At 43.9% G+C, this 18,092-nt stretch overlaps 1 protein-coding gene across 7 annotated transcripts in view; it reads right to left on the bottom strand.

The window, feature by feature from the left end:
* The window catches only part of CASP8 (caspase 8), a 52,691-nt gene that overhangs the window by 969 nt on the left and 33,630 nt on the right, over positions 1–18,092 (bottom strand). For all 7 annotated transcript variants that reach the window (XM_053596625.1, XM_053596627.1, XM_053596630.1 and 4 more), the window contains 6 exons: positions 17,392–17,497; positions 15,149–15,287; positions 14,987–15,031; positions 13,430–13,494; positions 11,240–11,381; positions 2,116–2,617 (listed from right to left, as the gene is read on the bottom strand). In XM_053596625.1, the coding sequence (XP_053452600.1) occupies positions 2,116–2,617; positions 11,240–11,381; positions 13,430–13,494; positions 14,987–15,031; positions 15,149–15,287; positions 17,392–17,497 (999 nt within the window). The remainder of the gene's footprint in view (positions 1–2,115; positions 2,618–11,239; positions 11,382–13,429; positions 13,495–14,986; positions 15,032–15,148; positions 15,288–17,391; positions 17,498–18,092) is intronic.

Below are 18,092 nucleotides of genomic sequence, written 5' to 3'. Positions count from 1 at the left end.
TCTTTCTCCCAAAACATCAGTCATTTGGAACGATAAGTCACTAAACCAAGACCTACCCCAGGTTTCTGATATTTTCATTTTCCCAGCACTTCGTAAGTTGCCTTTGGTTTGTGTGGGATCCTGTGGACCATCAGTAAGCTCACTGGCAGTACTAAGTTCGGTTTCCCTCTCAACAGGGGTGTATATCCCACTGTTCTATGTCCTATGTCACTTGGCCCCCACATATTGACATTGTTTCTGTGGATTTATCTTTTTATTTATTTATTTATTTATTTTTGAGATGGTCTCGCTCTGTTGCTCCAGGCTAGAGTGCCATGGCTTCCTAGCTCACAGCAACCTTAAACTCTTAGGCTCAAGCGATCCCTTTGCCTCAGCTTCCCAAGTAGCTGGGACTACAGGCACGCACCACAATGCCCAGCTAATTTCTCTATTTTCAGTAGAGATGGGGTCTCACTCTTAGGCTGGTCTCGAACTCCTGAGCTCAAGCAGTCCACTGGCCTCCCAGAGTGCTAGTACAGGCATGAGCCACCTCACCTGGCCTGTGGATTTATCTCTGATGCAGTAAGCTTTCAGTAAGTGAAGGTTGAATGCCTCCTGAAGCTCCCTCCACTTTCTTCTCACCAAGGACTCCTACCATTTCTGTTGGGCCACCTCGTCAACCACCTAGCTAGCAGCCAGCACCCCAAACCTGGCAGGATTCATGGTTCTAGTTACAAAATGAAACATCCCATTGATGTGATGGTTCCCTCTTCTACAGGGTGGACGTAGAGTTCATGTACAATTTAAAATAGTTGAACATAATAAACTGGACATGAACTTTATGGACACCCTGTACATACCATGAGAAATTCTCACTCTTCATACACTCAGAACATAATGAGATACAGGGCTAGAATGAACCTGCAGAAGATTCCTTGTGATTCATCTGTCAGCTACATGTGCATTTGGGTGAACTGTGACATATGAAACCATAAAATTAAAGGAAGCATATGATATAATAAATGAGGGAAGTGTATTTTCCCACAATTTTTGGCTTCAAAGCAGGCCAAATTAGTCAAAATATAAAAAGATTCCTACTCTTTGCCACCTATCTCTCACAGTATACCAGGAGGGTGTGGAATTCAGGCTGGGAGGGGGCAGGGCCCCACAGCCTGGGGAGATGTTCAGGAAATAACCCCCAGCTGCTTCTCCTCCTTTAGCAACAAACATTATTTTCTCCTCTACCAGAAGTCACCACAGCCCATGCATGCGTTCCTTATTATCGGCAAGCACACAGCTTTTCCTCAAAGTTCATCTTTACTCCAAGTGTTAAGATTTGCCTTGATTAGATACTGCATTAATCAAGTTGTTTCCACAGTTCAGCGCTGGCTGCAGTCTTGGCTGTTCCAGCCTTCCTGATCCCATCTTTGTCTCTCGTGTCTTTCTTTCTCATTCCCCATCATTCCCACTCAAGTTATTTCTCCTTCCCCTCCCTGGTTCACAAAAGAGGGTTTGAGGTTGGTTAGCTATTACAGAACTGTTGACCACAAAAGGTGGTCCAGGTCTGTCATCCTTGCACTTTGGAAGGCTGAGGCAGGAGGATGGCTTGAGCCCAGGAGTGTGAGGTTGCAGTGAGCTACAATGATGCCACTGCACTCTAGCCTGGGTAAGAGAGCAAGACCCTGTCTTTAAAAAGAAAAAAGAAAACTTTTGACAGAGTTGCAGGATGTTAAACATCAAAATGGATTGCCACCTTCTTAGAAGATTTCTGAAACTAGTTGAGTTGGTGGCCCAGTCATGTCTCTGCCTAAGCACAGAGCTGGACTACATGACTTTATCGTCCTTTACAGCTGTGTGATACATCGTTCTTTGAGGTGCTTGAATAAAGCAAAAACATGTATCAATTTTTCTACCTACAAACTAGAAATGTTAACACTTCCCATTCTCCCACGTTTCAGCTGACCTAGGAAGTTTAGCTATGTGACCCACAGCTCCCTGGACACTTCTCTAGTCGGTTAAGATAGCCTCAGCCATGAATCCCTTTCCACTGGGCTATGAATATGGATATATAGTAGTGGTGACAGGGAAGGGGCCAGCTAGTACGACACGAAGGAGGGATGGGTAGGCAAGACTTACCGAGGACATCTTTCTCTCAGGCTCTGGCAAAGTGACTGGATATACCAGGTCCCCTCTGCAGGACTCCGGTAGGAAACATAGTTGTTTACAGTAGCCATTCCCAGCAGGAAGTCAGCCTCATCTGGGATATATTTATTTTGGAATGCTGCATCCATTTCTAAATAGGCCTCCTGCTGCTCTGAGTCAGTCTCAACAAATATGCCTTTTTGGTAATTATCCCCTTGACAAGCCTGAATAAAAAAGACTTTGGGTTTTCCAGCAAGGGAAGGGCACCGCGAACCAGTGAAAAAGGAGGTCAGCTCATAGATGGGGGCCTCCTCTCCATCAGTGCCATAGATGATGCCTTTGTCTCCATGGGAGAGAATACAGCAGATGAAGCAGTCCTTGTCACTGTGGTTCATGCTTTGGTAGGATTTCAGAACCTCACGGATTTCTTTTGCTGTGGTGTCTTCATAATGTACCACCTCAAAATGAAGCTCACTAAAGGTCTTGCTCAAAGCCTCTGAAAAGAGAAATTTTAAAAGTCAGTTATACCATGATAATTCCCAGAGCACAGCCTTGAGCTGGAGAGAACAGTGGTCTTATCACTGATAGATAAGAATTTGAGTCAGAGGTGGAGCAAGATGGCGGCCGAGTAACAGCTTCCCTGCAACTGGGCACGGTGAGTCTGGGGAGATAAGACTCGAGGCATCTCTGGCTGGTGGGATCTGCCTATAATCATCCTTTTGAGGGTACAGGGAGTCATCAAGGGACTTCTGGACCCCAAGAGGAGGACAAAAACAGTGGAAAACTGGCAAGTGGTTGCGTGTGTTCAATTGACCTAATCCCGCCGGCAACCGTAAGTATAAGCAGCAGTGAGACTGCAAACTGGAAAGGCCTTACCTGTGAACTGTTTTGGTGTTTTTGAACTTGGCACTCAGTTGAACTGCCTTGGGGAGAGCTTGAGCAGGAGTGTGGAGAACTTTGGGCATTGTCTAGGGCCCCAAACTGAGCCACTGAGCGAGGCCGCAGGGAGCCATTCTGAGAGAACTGCCCCGGCAAGCTCCGTCCTCAGGGTCCCAGAGTAAGGATCGGGTGGGAGTTAATAACCTAGTGACTGAGCAGCCTAAAGGTGGGGACCAAGCTGCCTTACAGCCTTAACCCTTAGGGGCACAGTGAGACCGGTTTTGGCACACTGGAGCCTCGGGCTGTTGCCCTGGGTAGAGTGCTGTGGCGTCACAGCTCATAGCAACCTCAAACTCCTGGGCTTGGCGCCGCCTGGACCTCCATAAGAGCTGTGCTGCAACCTGCTCCTGCTGGGCCTCTGCATGCCCTGACCAGGATCTGCAGGAACCGCGCAACCCCGCGACCTCCCTCCTGTACCCTCCCTGCTTCCACACTGGCCCGCTCGTCTGGCCAGGGATACTGGTAGCTGCATGCTGTCTGGAGCCCTCCCTGCCTCTGCACAGAGCCCTTCTCCTGGCCAGTGACTGCTGGAGCCTTGGATTCTCTGTGCCAAAGTCACTGGGTGCCAGGCACTCCCAGAACCATGCGCACCACCTCCAGCCCTGTTGCTGGATGCAGGTGTGTCACACACCGGAGCTGCTTCCACAACCAGAACTCTCTAGCTGGGGCAGCCCCAGAGGGAATACACAGGGTCATTCCCTACAAAGATCCAGCAACAATAGAGTGATCCCGCTGGGGTCTAATCTTGGAGAGACACCTCCCCAACTCTGAGGACGGCCAGAGGCAACCGTGAAAAACAATCATGAGGTGAAATCAACGGAAAAACTGTGGCAAAAGGAATAATCAGAGTAGATCAACTCCCCCAAGAATCAAGGGGGCAGGCACAGAACAAGATCCCATGCACAAACAAATAGCTGAGATGTCAGAAATCGAATTCAGAATCTGGATAGCAAATAAAATCGAATTAGAATTCCAAGCAGTAACCCAAAAGATATCTCAAGAATTCAAAGACCAAATGACCAAAGATTTTGACATATTGAGACAAGAAGTTGCAGCCCTCACAGATCTGAGAAACACAGTAGAATCCCTCAGTAACAGAATGGAACAACAGAGAAAGGATTTCTGACATTGAAGACAAAGCTTTTGAATGCTCCCAAACTTTCAAAGAGGAAGAGAAATGGAGGGCAAAAACAGATCACTCTCTCAGAGAGCTCTGGGATAATTCGAAGAATACCAATATTCGTCTTATAGGGATCCCCAAAAGCGATGAAGTGGCTTCACAAGGCACAGAGTCTCTTCTCCATGAGATTATGAAGGAGAACTTTCCAGACATGCCAAGAGATTCCGAAATTCAGATAGCAGACAGTTTCAGAACTCCAGCATGACTCAACCCAAATAAGACATCCCCCAGACACATCATAATCAATTTCACTAAAGTTAATATGAAAGAGAAAATTCTAAATGCCTAGAAGGAGAAAATTCTGAAAGCTGCCAGACGAAAGAAAACCATTACCTACAAAGGGAAGAATATTAGAATAACTGCAGATCTCTCTGCTGAAACCTTTCAAGCTAGAAGAGGATGGTCATCGACTTTGAATCTCCAAAAACAAAATAACTTTCAACCCAGGATCCTGTACCCAGCTAAACTGAGTTTCATCTATGACGGAGAAATTAAATACTTCAATGACATTCACATGTTGAAGAAATTTGCCATAACTAAACCAGCTCTCCAGGATATTCTCAGACCTATCCTCCATAAAGACCAGCATAATCTTCCACCACAAAAGTAAACCCACCAAGAAAATTTTGATCAAATTCCAACTTTCACAGTCGCAAAAGGATTAAAAATGTCCACTGGACTCTCGAAAGGCTTATCAATATTCTCAGTTAATGTGAATGGTTTAAACTGTCCTCTAAAGAGGCACAGGTTGGCTGACTGGATACAAAACTAAAGCCAGATATCTGCTATATACAAGAATTGCATCTTACATTAAAAGACAAATATAGACTCAAGGTGAAGGGATGGTCATCTATATTCCAGGCAAATGGAAAGCAGAAAAAATCAGGCGTTGCAATCCTGTTCGCAGATGCAATAGGCTTTAAAGCAACCAAGATAAGGAAGGATAAGGATGGACACTTCATATTTGTTAAAGGTAATGCTCAATATGATGAGATCTCAATTATTAACATTCATGCACCCAACCAGAACGCACCTCAATTTATAAGAGAAACTCTAACAGACATAAGCAACTCGATTTCCTCCAGTTCCATAGTAGTTGGAGATTTTAACATCCCTTTAGCAGTGCTGGATAGATCCTCCAAAAAGAAGCTAAGCAAAGAAATTTTAGATTTAAACTCAACCATTCAACATCTGGACTTAACAGACATCTACAGAACATTTCATCCCAACAAAACTGAATACACATTCTTCTCATCAGCCCATGGAACATACTCCGAAATCGACCACATCCTAGGCCACAAATCTAACCTCAGCAAATTTTTAAAAATAGAAATTATTCCTTGCATCTTCTCAGACCATCATGGAATAAAAGATGAACTCAATAACAACAGGAACCTGCATACCCATACAAAAATGTGGAAGCTAAACAACCTTATGCTGAAGGATAGATGGGTTTTATAGACGAGATTAAGAAGGAAATCACCAAATTTTTGGAACAAAACAACAATCAAGACACAAATTACCAGAACCTCTGGGATACTGCAAAGGCAGTCCTAAGAGGGAAATTTATAGCACTGCAAGCCTTCCTCAAGAAAACGAAAAGAGAGGAAGTTAATAACTTAATGGGACATCTCAAGCAACTGGAGAAGGAAGAACACTCCAACTCCAAACCCAGCAGAAGAAAAGAAATAACCAAAATCAGAGCAGAACTAAATGAAATTGAAAACAAAAGAATTATACAACAGATCAATAAATCCAAAAGTTGGTTTTTTGAAAAGATCAATAAAATAGATAAATCTTTGGCCAACCTAACCAGGAAAAAAAGAGTAAGTCTCTCATTTCATCAATCAGAAATGGTAACGATGAAATAACAACAGACCCCTTAGAAATTCAAAAAATCCTTAACGAATACGACAAGAAACTCTACTCTCAGAAATATGAAAATCTGAAAGAAATCGACCAATACCTGGAAGTACGCCACCTACCAAGACTTAGCCAGAATGAAGTGGAAATGTTGAACAGGCCTATGTCAAGTTCTGAAATAGCATCAACTATACAAAATCTCCCTAAAAGAAAAGCCCAGGACCAGATGGCTTTACATCAGAATTCTACCAAACCTTTAAAGAAGAACTAGTACCTATATTACTAAACCTCTTCCAAAATATAGAAAAAGAAGGAATACTACCCAACACATTCTATGAAGCAAACATCCCCTTGATCCCCAAACCAGGGAAAGACCCAACAAGAAAAGAAAATTATAGACCAATATCACTAATGAATATTGATGCTAAAATACTCAATAAGATCCTAACAAACAGAATCCAACAACACATCAAAAAAATTATACACCATGACCAAGTGGGATTTATCCCAGGGTCTCAAGGCTGGTTCAATATAGGTAAATCTATAAATGTAATTCAGCACATAAACAAACTAAAAAATAAGGACCATATGATTCTTTCAATTGATGCAGAAAAAGCTTTTGATAATATCCAGCATCCTTCATGATCAGAGCACTTAAGAAAATTGGTATAGAAGGGACATTTCTTAAACTAATAGAGGCCATCTACAGCAAACCCACAGCCAATATCATATTGAATGGAGTTAAATTGAAGTCATTTCCACTTAGATCAGGAATCAGGCAAGGTTGCCCATTGTCTCCATTGCTCTTTAACATTGTAATGGAAGTTTTAGCCATTGCAATTAGGGAAGAAAAGGTGATCAAGGGTATCCACATAGGGTCAGAAGAAATCAAACTTTCACTCTTCACAGATGATATGATTGTATATCTGGAAATATACACTAGGGATTCTACTACAAAACTTTTAGAAGTGATAAAGGAATACAGTAATGTCTCAGGCTACAAAATCAACACCCATAAATCTTATAGCCTTTAAATATATCAACAATAGCCAAGCCGAAAAAACAGTCAAGGACTCTATTCCTTTTACAGTAGTGCCAAAGAAGATGAAATATTTGGGAGTTTATCTAACAAAGGACGTGAAAGATCTCTATAAGGAGAACTATGAAACTTTAAGAAAAGAAATTAGCTAAAGATATTAACAAATGGAAAAACATACCATGCTCATGGCTGGGAAGAATCAACATTGTTAAAATGTCTATACTACTCAAAGCAATATATAATTTTAATGCAATTCCTATTAAAGCTCCATTGTCATATTTTAAAGTTCTTGAAAAAATAATACTTCGTCTTTTTTTTGTTTTGTTTTTTTTTTGTAGAGACAGAATCTCACTGTACCGCCCTCCGGTAGAGAGCCGCGGCATCACACGGCTCACAGCAACCTCTAACTCTTGGGCTTACGCGATTCTCTTGCCTCAGCCTCCCGAGCAGCTGGGACTACAGGCGCCCGCCACAACGCCCGGCTATTTTTTTTTGTTGTTGTTGCAGTTCGGCCAGGGCTGGGTTTGAACCCGCCACCCTCGGCATATGAGGCCGGCGCCCTACTCACTGAGCCACAGGCGCCGCCCCGAAAAAATAATACTTCGTTTCATATGGAATCAGAAATAACCTCGAATAGCCAAGACATTACTCAGCAATAAAAACAAAGCAGGAGGAATCATGCTACCAGACCTGAGACTGTACTATAAATCCATAGTGATCAAAACAACATGGTACTGGCACAAAAACAGAGAGGTAGATGTATGGAACAGAATAGAGAACCAAGAGATGAAACCAGCTACTTACCAATATTTGAGCTTTGACAAGCCAATTAAAAACATCCAGTGGGGAAAAGATTCCCTGTTTAACAAATGGTGCTGGGTGAACTGGCTGGCAACCTGTAGAAGACTGAAACTGGACCCACACCTTTCACTGTTAACTGAGATAGACTCTCACTAGATAAAATATTTAAACTTAAGACATGAAACTATAAAAATACTTGAAGAAAGTGTAGGGAAAACTCTTGAAGGAAACGGCCTGGGTGAGTATTTTATGAGGAGGACTCCCCAGGCAATTGAAGCAGTATCAAAAATATACTACTGGGACCTGATCAAACTAAAAAGCTTCTGCGCAGCCAAGAACATAGTAAGTAAAGCAAGCAGACAGCCCTCAGAATGGGAGAAAATACTTGCAGGTTATACCTCCAATAAAGGTCTAATAACCAGAATCCACAGAGAACTCAAACATATTAGCAAGAAAAGAACACGTGACCCCTAAGTTTCTTTAGAGAAACTTCTCTAAAGAAGACAGACGCATGATCTACAAACACATGAAAAAAAGCTCAACATCCTTAATCATCAGAGAAATGCAAATCAAAACTACTTTGGGATATCACCTAACCGCAGTAAGAGTAGCCCACATAACAAAATCCCAAAACCAGAGATGTTGGCATGGATGTGGAGAAAAGGGCACACTTCTACACTGCTGGTTATTTGAGTTTTGACAAGCCAATTAAAAACATCTAGTGGGGAAAAGATTCCCTGTTTAACAATGGTGCTGGGTGAACTGGCTGGCAACCTGTAGAAGACCGAAACTGGACCCACACCTTTCACCATTACCTAAGATAGACTCTCACTGGATAAAAGATTTAAACTTAAGACATGAAACTATAAAAATACTAGAAGAGAGTGCAGGGAAAACACTTGAAGAAATCAGCCTGGGAGAATATTTTATGAGGAGGACCCCCCAAGCAATTGAAGCAACACCAAAAATACTTTACTGGGATCTGATCAAACAAAAAACCTTCCGCACGGCCAAAAACACCATAAGTAAAGCAAGCAGACAGCACTCAGAATGGGAGAAGATATTTGCAGATTATGTCTCCAACAAAGGCTTAATAACTAGAATCCACAGAGAACTCAAACGTATTAGCAAGAAAAGAACAAGTGATCCCATCTCAGGGTGGTCAAGGGACTTGAAGAGAAACTTCTCTGAAGAAGATAGGTGCAAGGTCTACAGACACATGAAAAAATGTTCATCATCCTTAATCATCAGAGAAATGCAAATCAAAACCACTTTGAGATACCATCTAACCCCAGTACGATTAGCCCACATCACAAAATCCCAAAACCAGAGATGTTGGTGTGGATGTGAAGAAAAGGGAACACTTCTGTACTGCTGATGGGAATGCAGACTAATATGTTCCTTTTGGAAAGAAGTTTGGAGAACACTTACAGATCTAAAAATAGACCTGCCATTTGATCCTTCAGTTCCTCTACTAGGTATATATCCAAAAGGCCAAAAATCATTTTATAACAAAGATATTTGCACCAGAATGTTTATTGCAGCCCAATTCATAATTGCTAAGTCATGGAAGAAGCCCCAGTACCCATCAACACATGAATGGATCAATAAATTGTGATATATGTACATCATGGAATATTATGCAGCCTTAAAAAAAGACGGAGACTTTACCTCTTTCATGTTTACATGGATGGAGCTGGAACATATTCTTCTTAGAAAAGTATCTCAAGAATGGAAGAAAAAGTATCCAGTGTACTCAGCCCTACTATGAAACCAATTTATAGCTCTCATATGAAAGCTATAACCCAACTATAGCCCAAGAAGAAGGAGAAAGAGGAGAGGGAGGGGAGAGAAGGGGGGATGGGTGAAGGGAGGGTAATTGGTGGGACCACACCTATGGTGCATTTTACAAGGGTACATGTTAAATTTACTAAGTGTAGAGTATAAATGTCTTAACATAATAACTAAGAAAATGTAGTGAAGGCTATGTTAACCAGTTTGATGAAAATATTTCAAATGGTATATAAAACCAGCACATTATACCCCATAATTGCATTAATGTACACAGCTATGATTTAATTTAAAAAAAAAAAAAAGAATCCACAATTTCTGTTGCAATTGCCCAACTTCTATAAATGTAGCCTCTGGGGCGGCGCCTGTGGCTCAGTGGGTAGGGCGCCGGCTCCATATGCCAAGGGTGGCGGGTTCAAACCCGGCCCCGGCCAAACTGCAACAAAAAAATAGCCGGGTGTTGTGGCGGGCGCCTGTAGTCCCAGCTGCTCGGGAGGCTGAGGTAAGAGAATCGCGGAAGCCCAAGAGTTAGAGGTTGCTGTGAGCCGTGTGACGCCACAGCACTCTACCCGAGGGCGGTACAGTGAGACTCTGTCTCTACAAAAAAAAAAAAAAAAAATGTAGCCTCTATAAGAGTCTTGAGGCCAAGTCAATTTTTTCCCCTCATGCATTCCACAGAAGCACTATTAATTTTTCTACATTAAAAGCAAACCTTGCAGTTTGGCGCCTGTAGCTCAAGCAGCTAAGGCACCAGACACATACACCTGAGCTGGCGGGTTCCAATCCAGCCCAGGCCTGCCAAACAACAATGACGGCTCAACCAAAAAAAAGCCAGGCATTGTGGCGGGCACCTGTAGTCCCAACTACTTGGGAGGCAGAGGCAGAAGGATCACTCGAGCTTGGGAGTTCAAGACCAGCCTGAGCAAGAGTAAGACCTTGTCTCTACTAAAAAAAAAATAAATAGAAAAATTAGGAGAGCATTATGGTGGGTGCCTGTAGTCTTAGCTACTCGAGTGGAGGCAGGAGGATTGCTTGAACCCAGGAGTTTCAGATTGCTGTGAGTTAGGCTGACTCCATGGCATGCTAGCCCGGGCAACAGAGTTAGACTCTGACTCAAAAAAAATAAAAATTAAAATTAATGGCTGAGCGCAGTGGCTCACACCTGTAATCCTAGCACTCTGGGAGGCTGAGGAGAGTGGATTGCCTGAGCTCACGAGTTCAAGACCAACCTAAGCCAGAGCGAGACCTCATCTCTAAAAATAGGCATTGGGGCAGGTGCCTATAGTCCCAGCTGCTAGGGAGACTGAGGCAAGAGAATCACTTAAGCCCAAGAGTTTGAGGTTGCTGTGAGCTGTGATGCCACAGCACTCTGCCGAGTATGACAAAGGGAGACTCTGTCTCAAGAAAATAAATAAATAAAAATTTAAAATAAAGTAAATAAATAAGTAGATAAATACATAAGGTATAAAAAGTATTTCACTTCTCTCTTCTGGATTCTACTGTACCTGCATCCAGGTGTGTTCCATTTCGATCTCTCATTCTCTGAAGTTTTGCCACTGTTCTTCGTGCTGTGCTAAAATCATAATTGTTGAAGATCAAACAGTATCCGCGAGGTTTGCTTTTCATTGGATAAACTTTGTCATATGTCTGAAAAACAGAAAGCCGACCCAGGAGCTGACTCTATGGTTCACATACTTGAGATGTGGACAAACAGATCCCCAGTGAAAGGTTAGGCCTAAGCCAGAGAAGGAAGCAAGAAGGCCGGCCCTGCCCCACCCCACCATGGGGTCATTCCCTGAAGGAGTGTTGCCCCCCGTTCCACTCACACGGGATCCCTCAGACCTACACCCTATAGTTATCTGTAAAGTCACTGTCCCAATATTTGGGACCCCTGAGCACTTTGCACATATATTAACATTATCATAATACTGTGTTATTATCATTTGTTCTCGTTTCTGCTTCCCTTACCATAAAGAAGACTCCTGGAGGCAGATAACATCCGTGCCAGGCACTAGGACGCACTAACCTGTGAGAGCTTGTTCCTGAATGGGTGAATGTCTTTGGGTTGGCTCTCCAGGGCCTTGTGAGTCTCCTGACTATCCACTCAACTCATCTGTGCATCTCGGCCAATAGCTCAGGGCCTGCCCTTCATGCATGACATAGTTGCAAGATTTTTAAATCTAATGTTATAATCCAGCTCTCAGACACAGTGGCTGCTGGGCAGGTCTTCGCTCCGCTGTAGGTTACAATGTCCAGACTGCAGTAGCTGATGGCTCCAGTCCCCAGGTGGCCCTGTGTCCTGCTTATTTCCTAGGGCTGTTTCAGTGCTGGGACACCCAGCATTTAAGTGGAAGTCTGACAGCCCCTTGAGGGAGAGAGAAAAGCGCCAGGCTAGGAAGCCAAATTCCTGGCTCTGCTACTTCATAACCTTAACACTTTCAGCAAGTAATCTAGGATCATAGTACTAGAATATTGTGTATTTTGTTAAGTACTTACTAAGTATAGTAAGGATTTACTGTTTAATTATGTATGCTAAGTACTTGCCAAGTATATTAAGTGTGTTATTTACTAAGTTGAAATACTAAAATTCACCAAGATATTGAAACTTGGTATCTCTAGGTATTCAAAGGGGGCAACATGCACTGCTTACAAAGAGCCACATTACTTTGGTTAGTTCTTGATTTTCGGACTGAGAGAGGTCTGGTAATTTTCCCAGAAGTCAACAGCAGGGAACAGCTGCTCTCAAGCCTAATTCACACATTCAGGGTTGCCTCTGCTTTCTGCCATAGGGACAGGGGAGAGGGGAGGGAAATGAATGAGCTAATATATATTTAGCAGACTATTGAAGGTTGTATAAATAGAAGGCATTTTGTCCAGAAAGGAAATTTTTCTGGTAGCTCATGGAGATGGTAACACAGAGACAACTAGATTATGAGAGTATACTGCTTACATTCCCAAAGGGAAAGATTTTTGAAATGTCAAGCTACAAGAAAGGCTTTGCTTTTCCAATCCTGCTAAACTCCTCCCCTACTGAGTCTGATACAGCCACTAGATTTGGGAGGAGGCATCGACCCCTCTGCTCCCAGCACCTAGAATAACTGGTACTATCCCAACACCTTTGCTTTAGTTATTTGTTTGTTTGTTTGTTATTTATTTTTTGAGACAGCATCTCAGTTTATCACCCTCAGTTTATCACGGCATCATAGCTCCCAGCAACTTCAAACTCTTGGGCTCATGAAATTCTCTTGCCTCAGCCTCCCAAGTAGCTGGGACTACAGGCACCAGCCACATTGTCCTGCTATTTTTAGAAACAGGGTCTCGCTCTGGCTCAGGCTGGTCTCCAAACTTTGGCTCAGGCCAGTCTCCAACCTATGGCTCAGGCCATCCACCCACCTTGGCCTCCCAGAGTGCTGGGATTACAGGCGTGAGCCACTGTGCCCAGCCTTTTGCTTTGGTTTTAAAATAATAATAAAAAAATTAATGTATAGGAAACTGCAAAGGCCACATTTTAGAAACTGTCACTTTTTAAACTTAATCTTTTTGTAAGTTTTTTCTACAGTTCTCGAAACTTTCAAGAAGTTTCTGCCCCTTAATGGTTTCTCTGGCAGCTTGGGAAACAAACAAAAAGAAGCTAACAAGTACAATAACTAGAATCTGCAACGTAAAGGGAAAGCGGATTCGGAGGTTTCACGTACCTGTGACGCACTGTCTTGTTCTCTTGGACAGTCCGAGATTGCCAGCATTCTGAGCGACTCTTCCTCTATAAACAATGGAGACACACATCTGGAATGAGACACAGCGGGAAAGGTATCTTGCTAAAGAAATACTTAGCATCTAGGAAAACGTGAGGTCCCTTTTAAAATGAAAATTTATAGACTGCCTGGACATCATCCCTTTCGGTCCACAGCAATTCTGCAGGCAAGGCAATTGACACCCTTCTCAAACATGAGATCGAATTGTCTCATTGCCAAAAGGAAAAACATACCAAGTAGTGCTTTTCATTCTGTACTCCTCCACATGGCCAGGTTGAATTTCGTAGTATTTGTGAGATATTTATTAATAAAGCCCCTAGGTCAGGATGAATTACTGATTGAAAAATACTTTACTCCTTGGGAGAAGGAAGGGGGATTGTTGAGATCTCAACTAATGTGCACAATGTGAGGGTGTTCAGCACCCCCTGGCTGACGGCTCAACTACAACTGGAACGTTACCTTAGAAATGAAAACTATGGAACTGAAATATTTGTACTCTCATATCAAGCTGAAATTTAAAAAAAAAAAAAAAAAACACTTTACTCCTTAAAGTCTTGGGCTCAAGCAGGCATGGGAACAGGGAAAGACTGGCTTCATGGACATCACTCAGATTTAATCATTAAAGGAACGTGACCCACAAAGAGCCAGGGTAAAAAAAAAAAAAAAAAGGAACATTGAATTTAAAATCATCCTCAGTGAGTACATGTACTTTTTATAATAAGACAGAATATTTGATTAATCACAATTTTGAAGGAGATCCTTGGGAGTTCCTTCTCCCAGTTCAGCCTAGCTTACTTAGGTAGAAAAAGAGGAAGGGAAATTGAAAGGAGTGCCTGAGTGTTGAAACCGTTGAAAGAGGAAGTAACTTCAAGGAAGTTTTGAAAAATAATTTGAATCCAGCTCCTCAGTGCACAATACAGGCAGCACAGGAGAAAGGACAAAAATCCCACACAGAAAAAAATTGATTATTTCTTACTAGTTCTGCACCAATTTCAAACTTTGCAGCCTGGGGCTGCAGAGTCCATGCCTTTTGACAACTCCTTCTACATCTTTCAAAGTGTAGAGAAGGTAACCCTGAGTCCCCACTGCAAACGGTCCTGCTGATATTAGGAGAGCAGGTCCAGCAAGATCTGGATGCAGCTGGGAGGTTGTGGGGAGAAATGAGGACAGGAGTAGTAAATTAATGAAATGGGTCTTTTTTTTTTTAAACAGAGCCTCCAGCTGTTGCCCTGGGTAGAGTACTGTGGCATCACAGCTCACAGCAACCTCTAACTCCTGGGCTCAAGAGAGTCTCCTGCCTCCGCCTCCCAAGTAGCTGTGACTACAGGCGCCTGCCACAACACCCAGGTATTTTTTGGTTGCAGCCATCATTGTTGTTTGGTGGGCCCAGGCTGGATTCGAACCCACCAGCTCAGGTGTATGTGGCTAGCACCTTAGCCACTTGAACCACAGGTGCCAAGCCAATGAAGCGGGTCTTAAAAACATTTCTCCAAACAGTACCGTTTGAAAATTCATCTGTACTTCTTTCAAAGCTCAGTCTTCTCTCTGAATTGAAAGAGAACAACCCCCACAAGATATTTGATTAGAAGCAGTTGTGACACGGGAGGATTTTTCAAAATCGGAATACACATGGCTGACTCGCCGCTGGCAGGGTGTTCGTACCTCTGCTTAATTCCTCATAATCAGTGATTTTCTTCAGCAGGCTCTTGTTGATTTGGCTACAGATTCTTTTCAGAGTGTCCAAGTTTCCTTCCCCCAGGATGACCCTCTTCTCCATTTCTACAAAAATATCAAGCAAGGTCTAGGAGGAAGAGGAAGTTGGAAGAGTGGATTGAGCCACATTAGTTTTTAGATTAGATCCTTTTTTTTTTTTTTTTTTACTTCTACTTTCTCTAAATCAAGGGCCGGCCCTCACTTCCCAAGCCAACTCCCTGAGAGTTCACGTAGCAGGCAGACTACTGGCAGGTGGTTCTTTTTCCTGGCCCAGAACAACAGAGGTGAGAGGACAGAGGAGAAGCCAGTGTCTGTCCCCAAGCCCTGGGCTCAAACTGCCAATGGAGGCCGGCAGTGAAGATGCCTGGCTGAGACACAGCACCCAGTCACCATGGTGACAGCCTGGGGACCTCTTCACCACTGCATCTGGCACCTGCTCCCCTCCAGACCTGCATTCACAGACACACACAGACACACACCACACACCACACACAGACACACACAACATACAGTCACACAGACAAAAAGACACATACACACAGCACTCACAGAAAGACACACACCACACAGAGACACACATAGACACACACCACACACAGACGCACACAGACACACACCACACAGAAACACACACAGACACACACCACACACAGATGCACACAGACACACACTACACAGAGACACACATAGACACACACCACACACCACACACAGACACACACCACACACAGACGCACACAGACACACACCACACAGAGACACACACCACACACCACACAGAGACACACAGACACACACCACACAGAGACACACACCACACACAGACGCACACAGACACACACCACACAGAGACACACACCACACACCACACAGACACACACCACACACAGACGCACACAGACACACACCACACAGAGACACACACCACACACCACACACAGACACACACCACACACCACACACAGACACACACAGACACACACCACACAGAAACACAGATACACACCACACACCACACACAGACACACACCACACAGAGACACACATAGACACACACCACACACAGACGCACACAGACACACACCACACAGCGACACACACCACACACCACACACAGACCCACACCACACACCACAGAGACACACACCACACACCACACAGAGACACACAGACACACACCACACACCACACAGACGCACACAGACACACACCACACAGAGACACACACCACACAGAGACACACACCACACACCACACACAGACACACACCACACACAGACACACACAGACACACACCACACAGAAACACACACAGATACACACCACACACAGACACACACCACACAGAGACACACATAGACACACACCACACACAGACGCACACAGACACACACCAGAGACACACACCACACACAGACGCACACAGACACACACCACACACAGACGCACACAGACACACACCACACACCACACAGAGACACAGAGACACACACCACACACCACACACAGACACACACAGACATACACCACACACCACACAGAGACACACAGACACACACCACACACAGACACACACCACACACAGACACATACCACCACACCACACACAGACACACACCACACACAGAACACACACAGACAAACTCTTACAAACGTGAAGATGTGCATACAGGCACACATAACACGCACAGGCATGGAGAGACACACAGAGACACATTTGACACACACACAGGGACACACACAAATGCAGAGGCATAAATACAGACCCATGGTATTAGACCGCGCCCCCCACACACAGGGAGAGACACATAAATGGGGACACGCGTACAGTACACACACAACACTCCAAGACACAGACACACACAGTCCCAGGCTCTAGGTTGCTTCCGGGCTGCAGAAGTGGGGAAAACGTGTTACGCCCACCCCGACCCTTCTAGGCTCTGCGGGTCCCGCCTGGGCTGTGCCTGTGCAACCAGCCTCCTCCTCCTGGCTGCTGGCCTGCCTCGCTCCCAGGAATTAATGTGAGCAGCACTTCACAGTATAAAGGAATCGCGCCTACGATTTTCTTCTTTCTGGTTAAAAAGTGAGAATCCAGGTTGCTCTTGCCAGAATAAGCCCTCTCTTTGGTCTCAGCTATCCCCCCTTGCTGATGAATTCTTAGGACTAAATCTTGACAAGACGCCAGGTCTTACCATGTCATCTTCCAGTTTACATTTGGGAATCTCCTTTTTCAAAAAAAACTTAAAAGATCTCAATTCCAGTTTGTCTATATCTTCTGCTATATTAAAAAGCATGACCCTGTGATGGGGAATAAAGACACTTCAGAAATGTTTTCTTAAATAATTTCCCATTTGATAAATGGAGTCACAGTGGACTTGACTCCAGTGGTCCCCACCCCCCTTCAAAATAAAACCAGTTAATGACATGATTTGTGAGTTGAGCCCTTGGAAAGAGGCTGGTAGAGTGACACAGAAGTCTGCTGACTCACGCCAAACTATTATCAATTTGTCATGCCCACCCTAACAATTTAAAAGGTTTATCAACTTTTTCTTTCAGTTATTTCAGTTAAATGAATCTTGTTTTTCCTTTGTCTTTCACTATTAAATCAAGACCTTGTTGCAATTTAAAAAACAAAAAGCTGGGCGGTGCCTGTGGCTCAGTGAGTAGGGCGCTGGCCCCATATGCCGAGGGTGGCGGGTTCAAATCCAGCCCCAGCCAAACTGCAACCAAAAAATAGCCGGGCGTTGTGGCGGGCGCCTGTAGTCCCAGCTGCTCGGGAGGCTGAGGCAAGAGAATCGTGTAAGCCCAGGAGTTAGAGGTTGCTGTGAGCCGTGTGAGGCCACGGCACTCTACCGGAGGGCGGTACAGTGAGACTCTGTCTCTACAAAAAAAA

Source organism: Nycticebus coucang, chromosome 7, assembly GCF_027406575.1.
Source record: "Nycticebus coucang isolate mNycCou1 chromosome 7, mNycCou1.pri, whole genome shotgun sequence".
NCBI lineage: Eukaryota > Metazoa > Chordata > Mammalia > Primates > Lorisidae > Nycticebus > Nycticebus coucang.
This window is presented reverse-complemented; position numbering and strand designations above follow the sequence as displayed.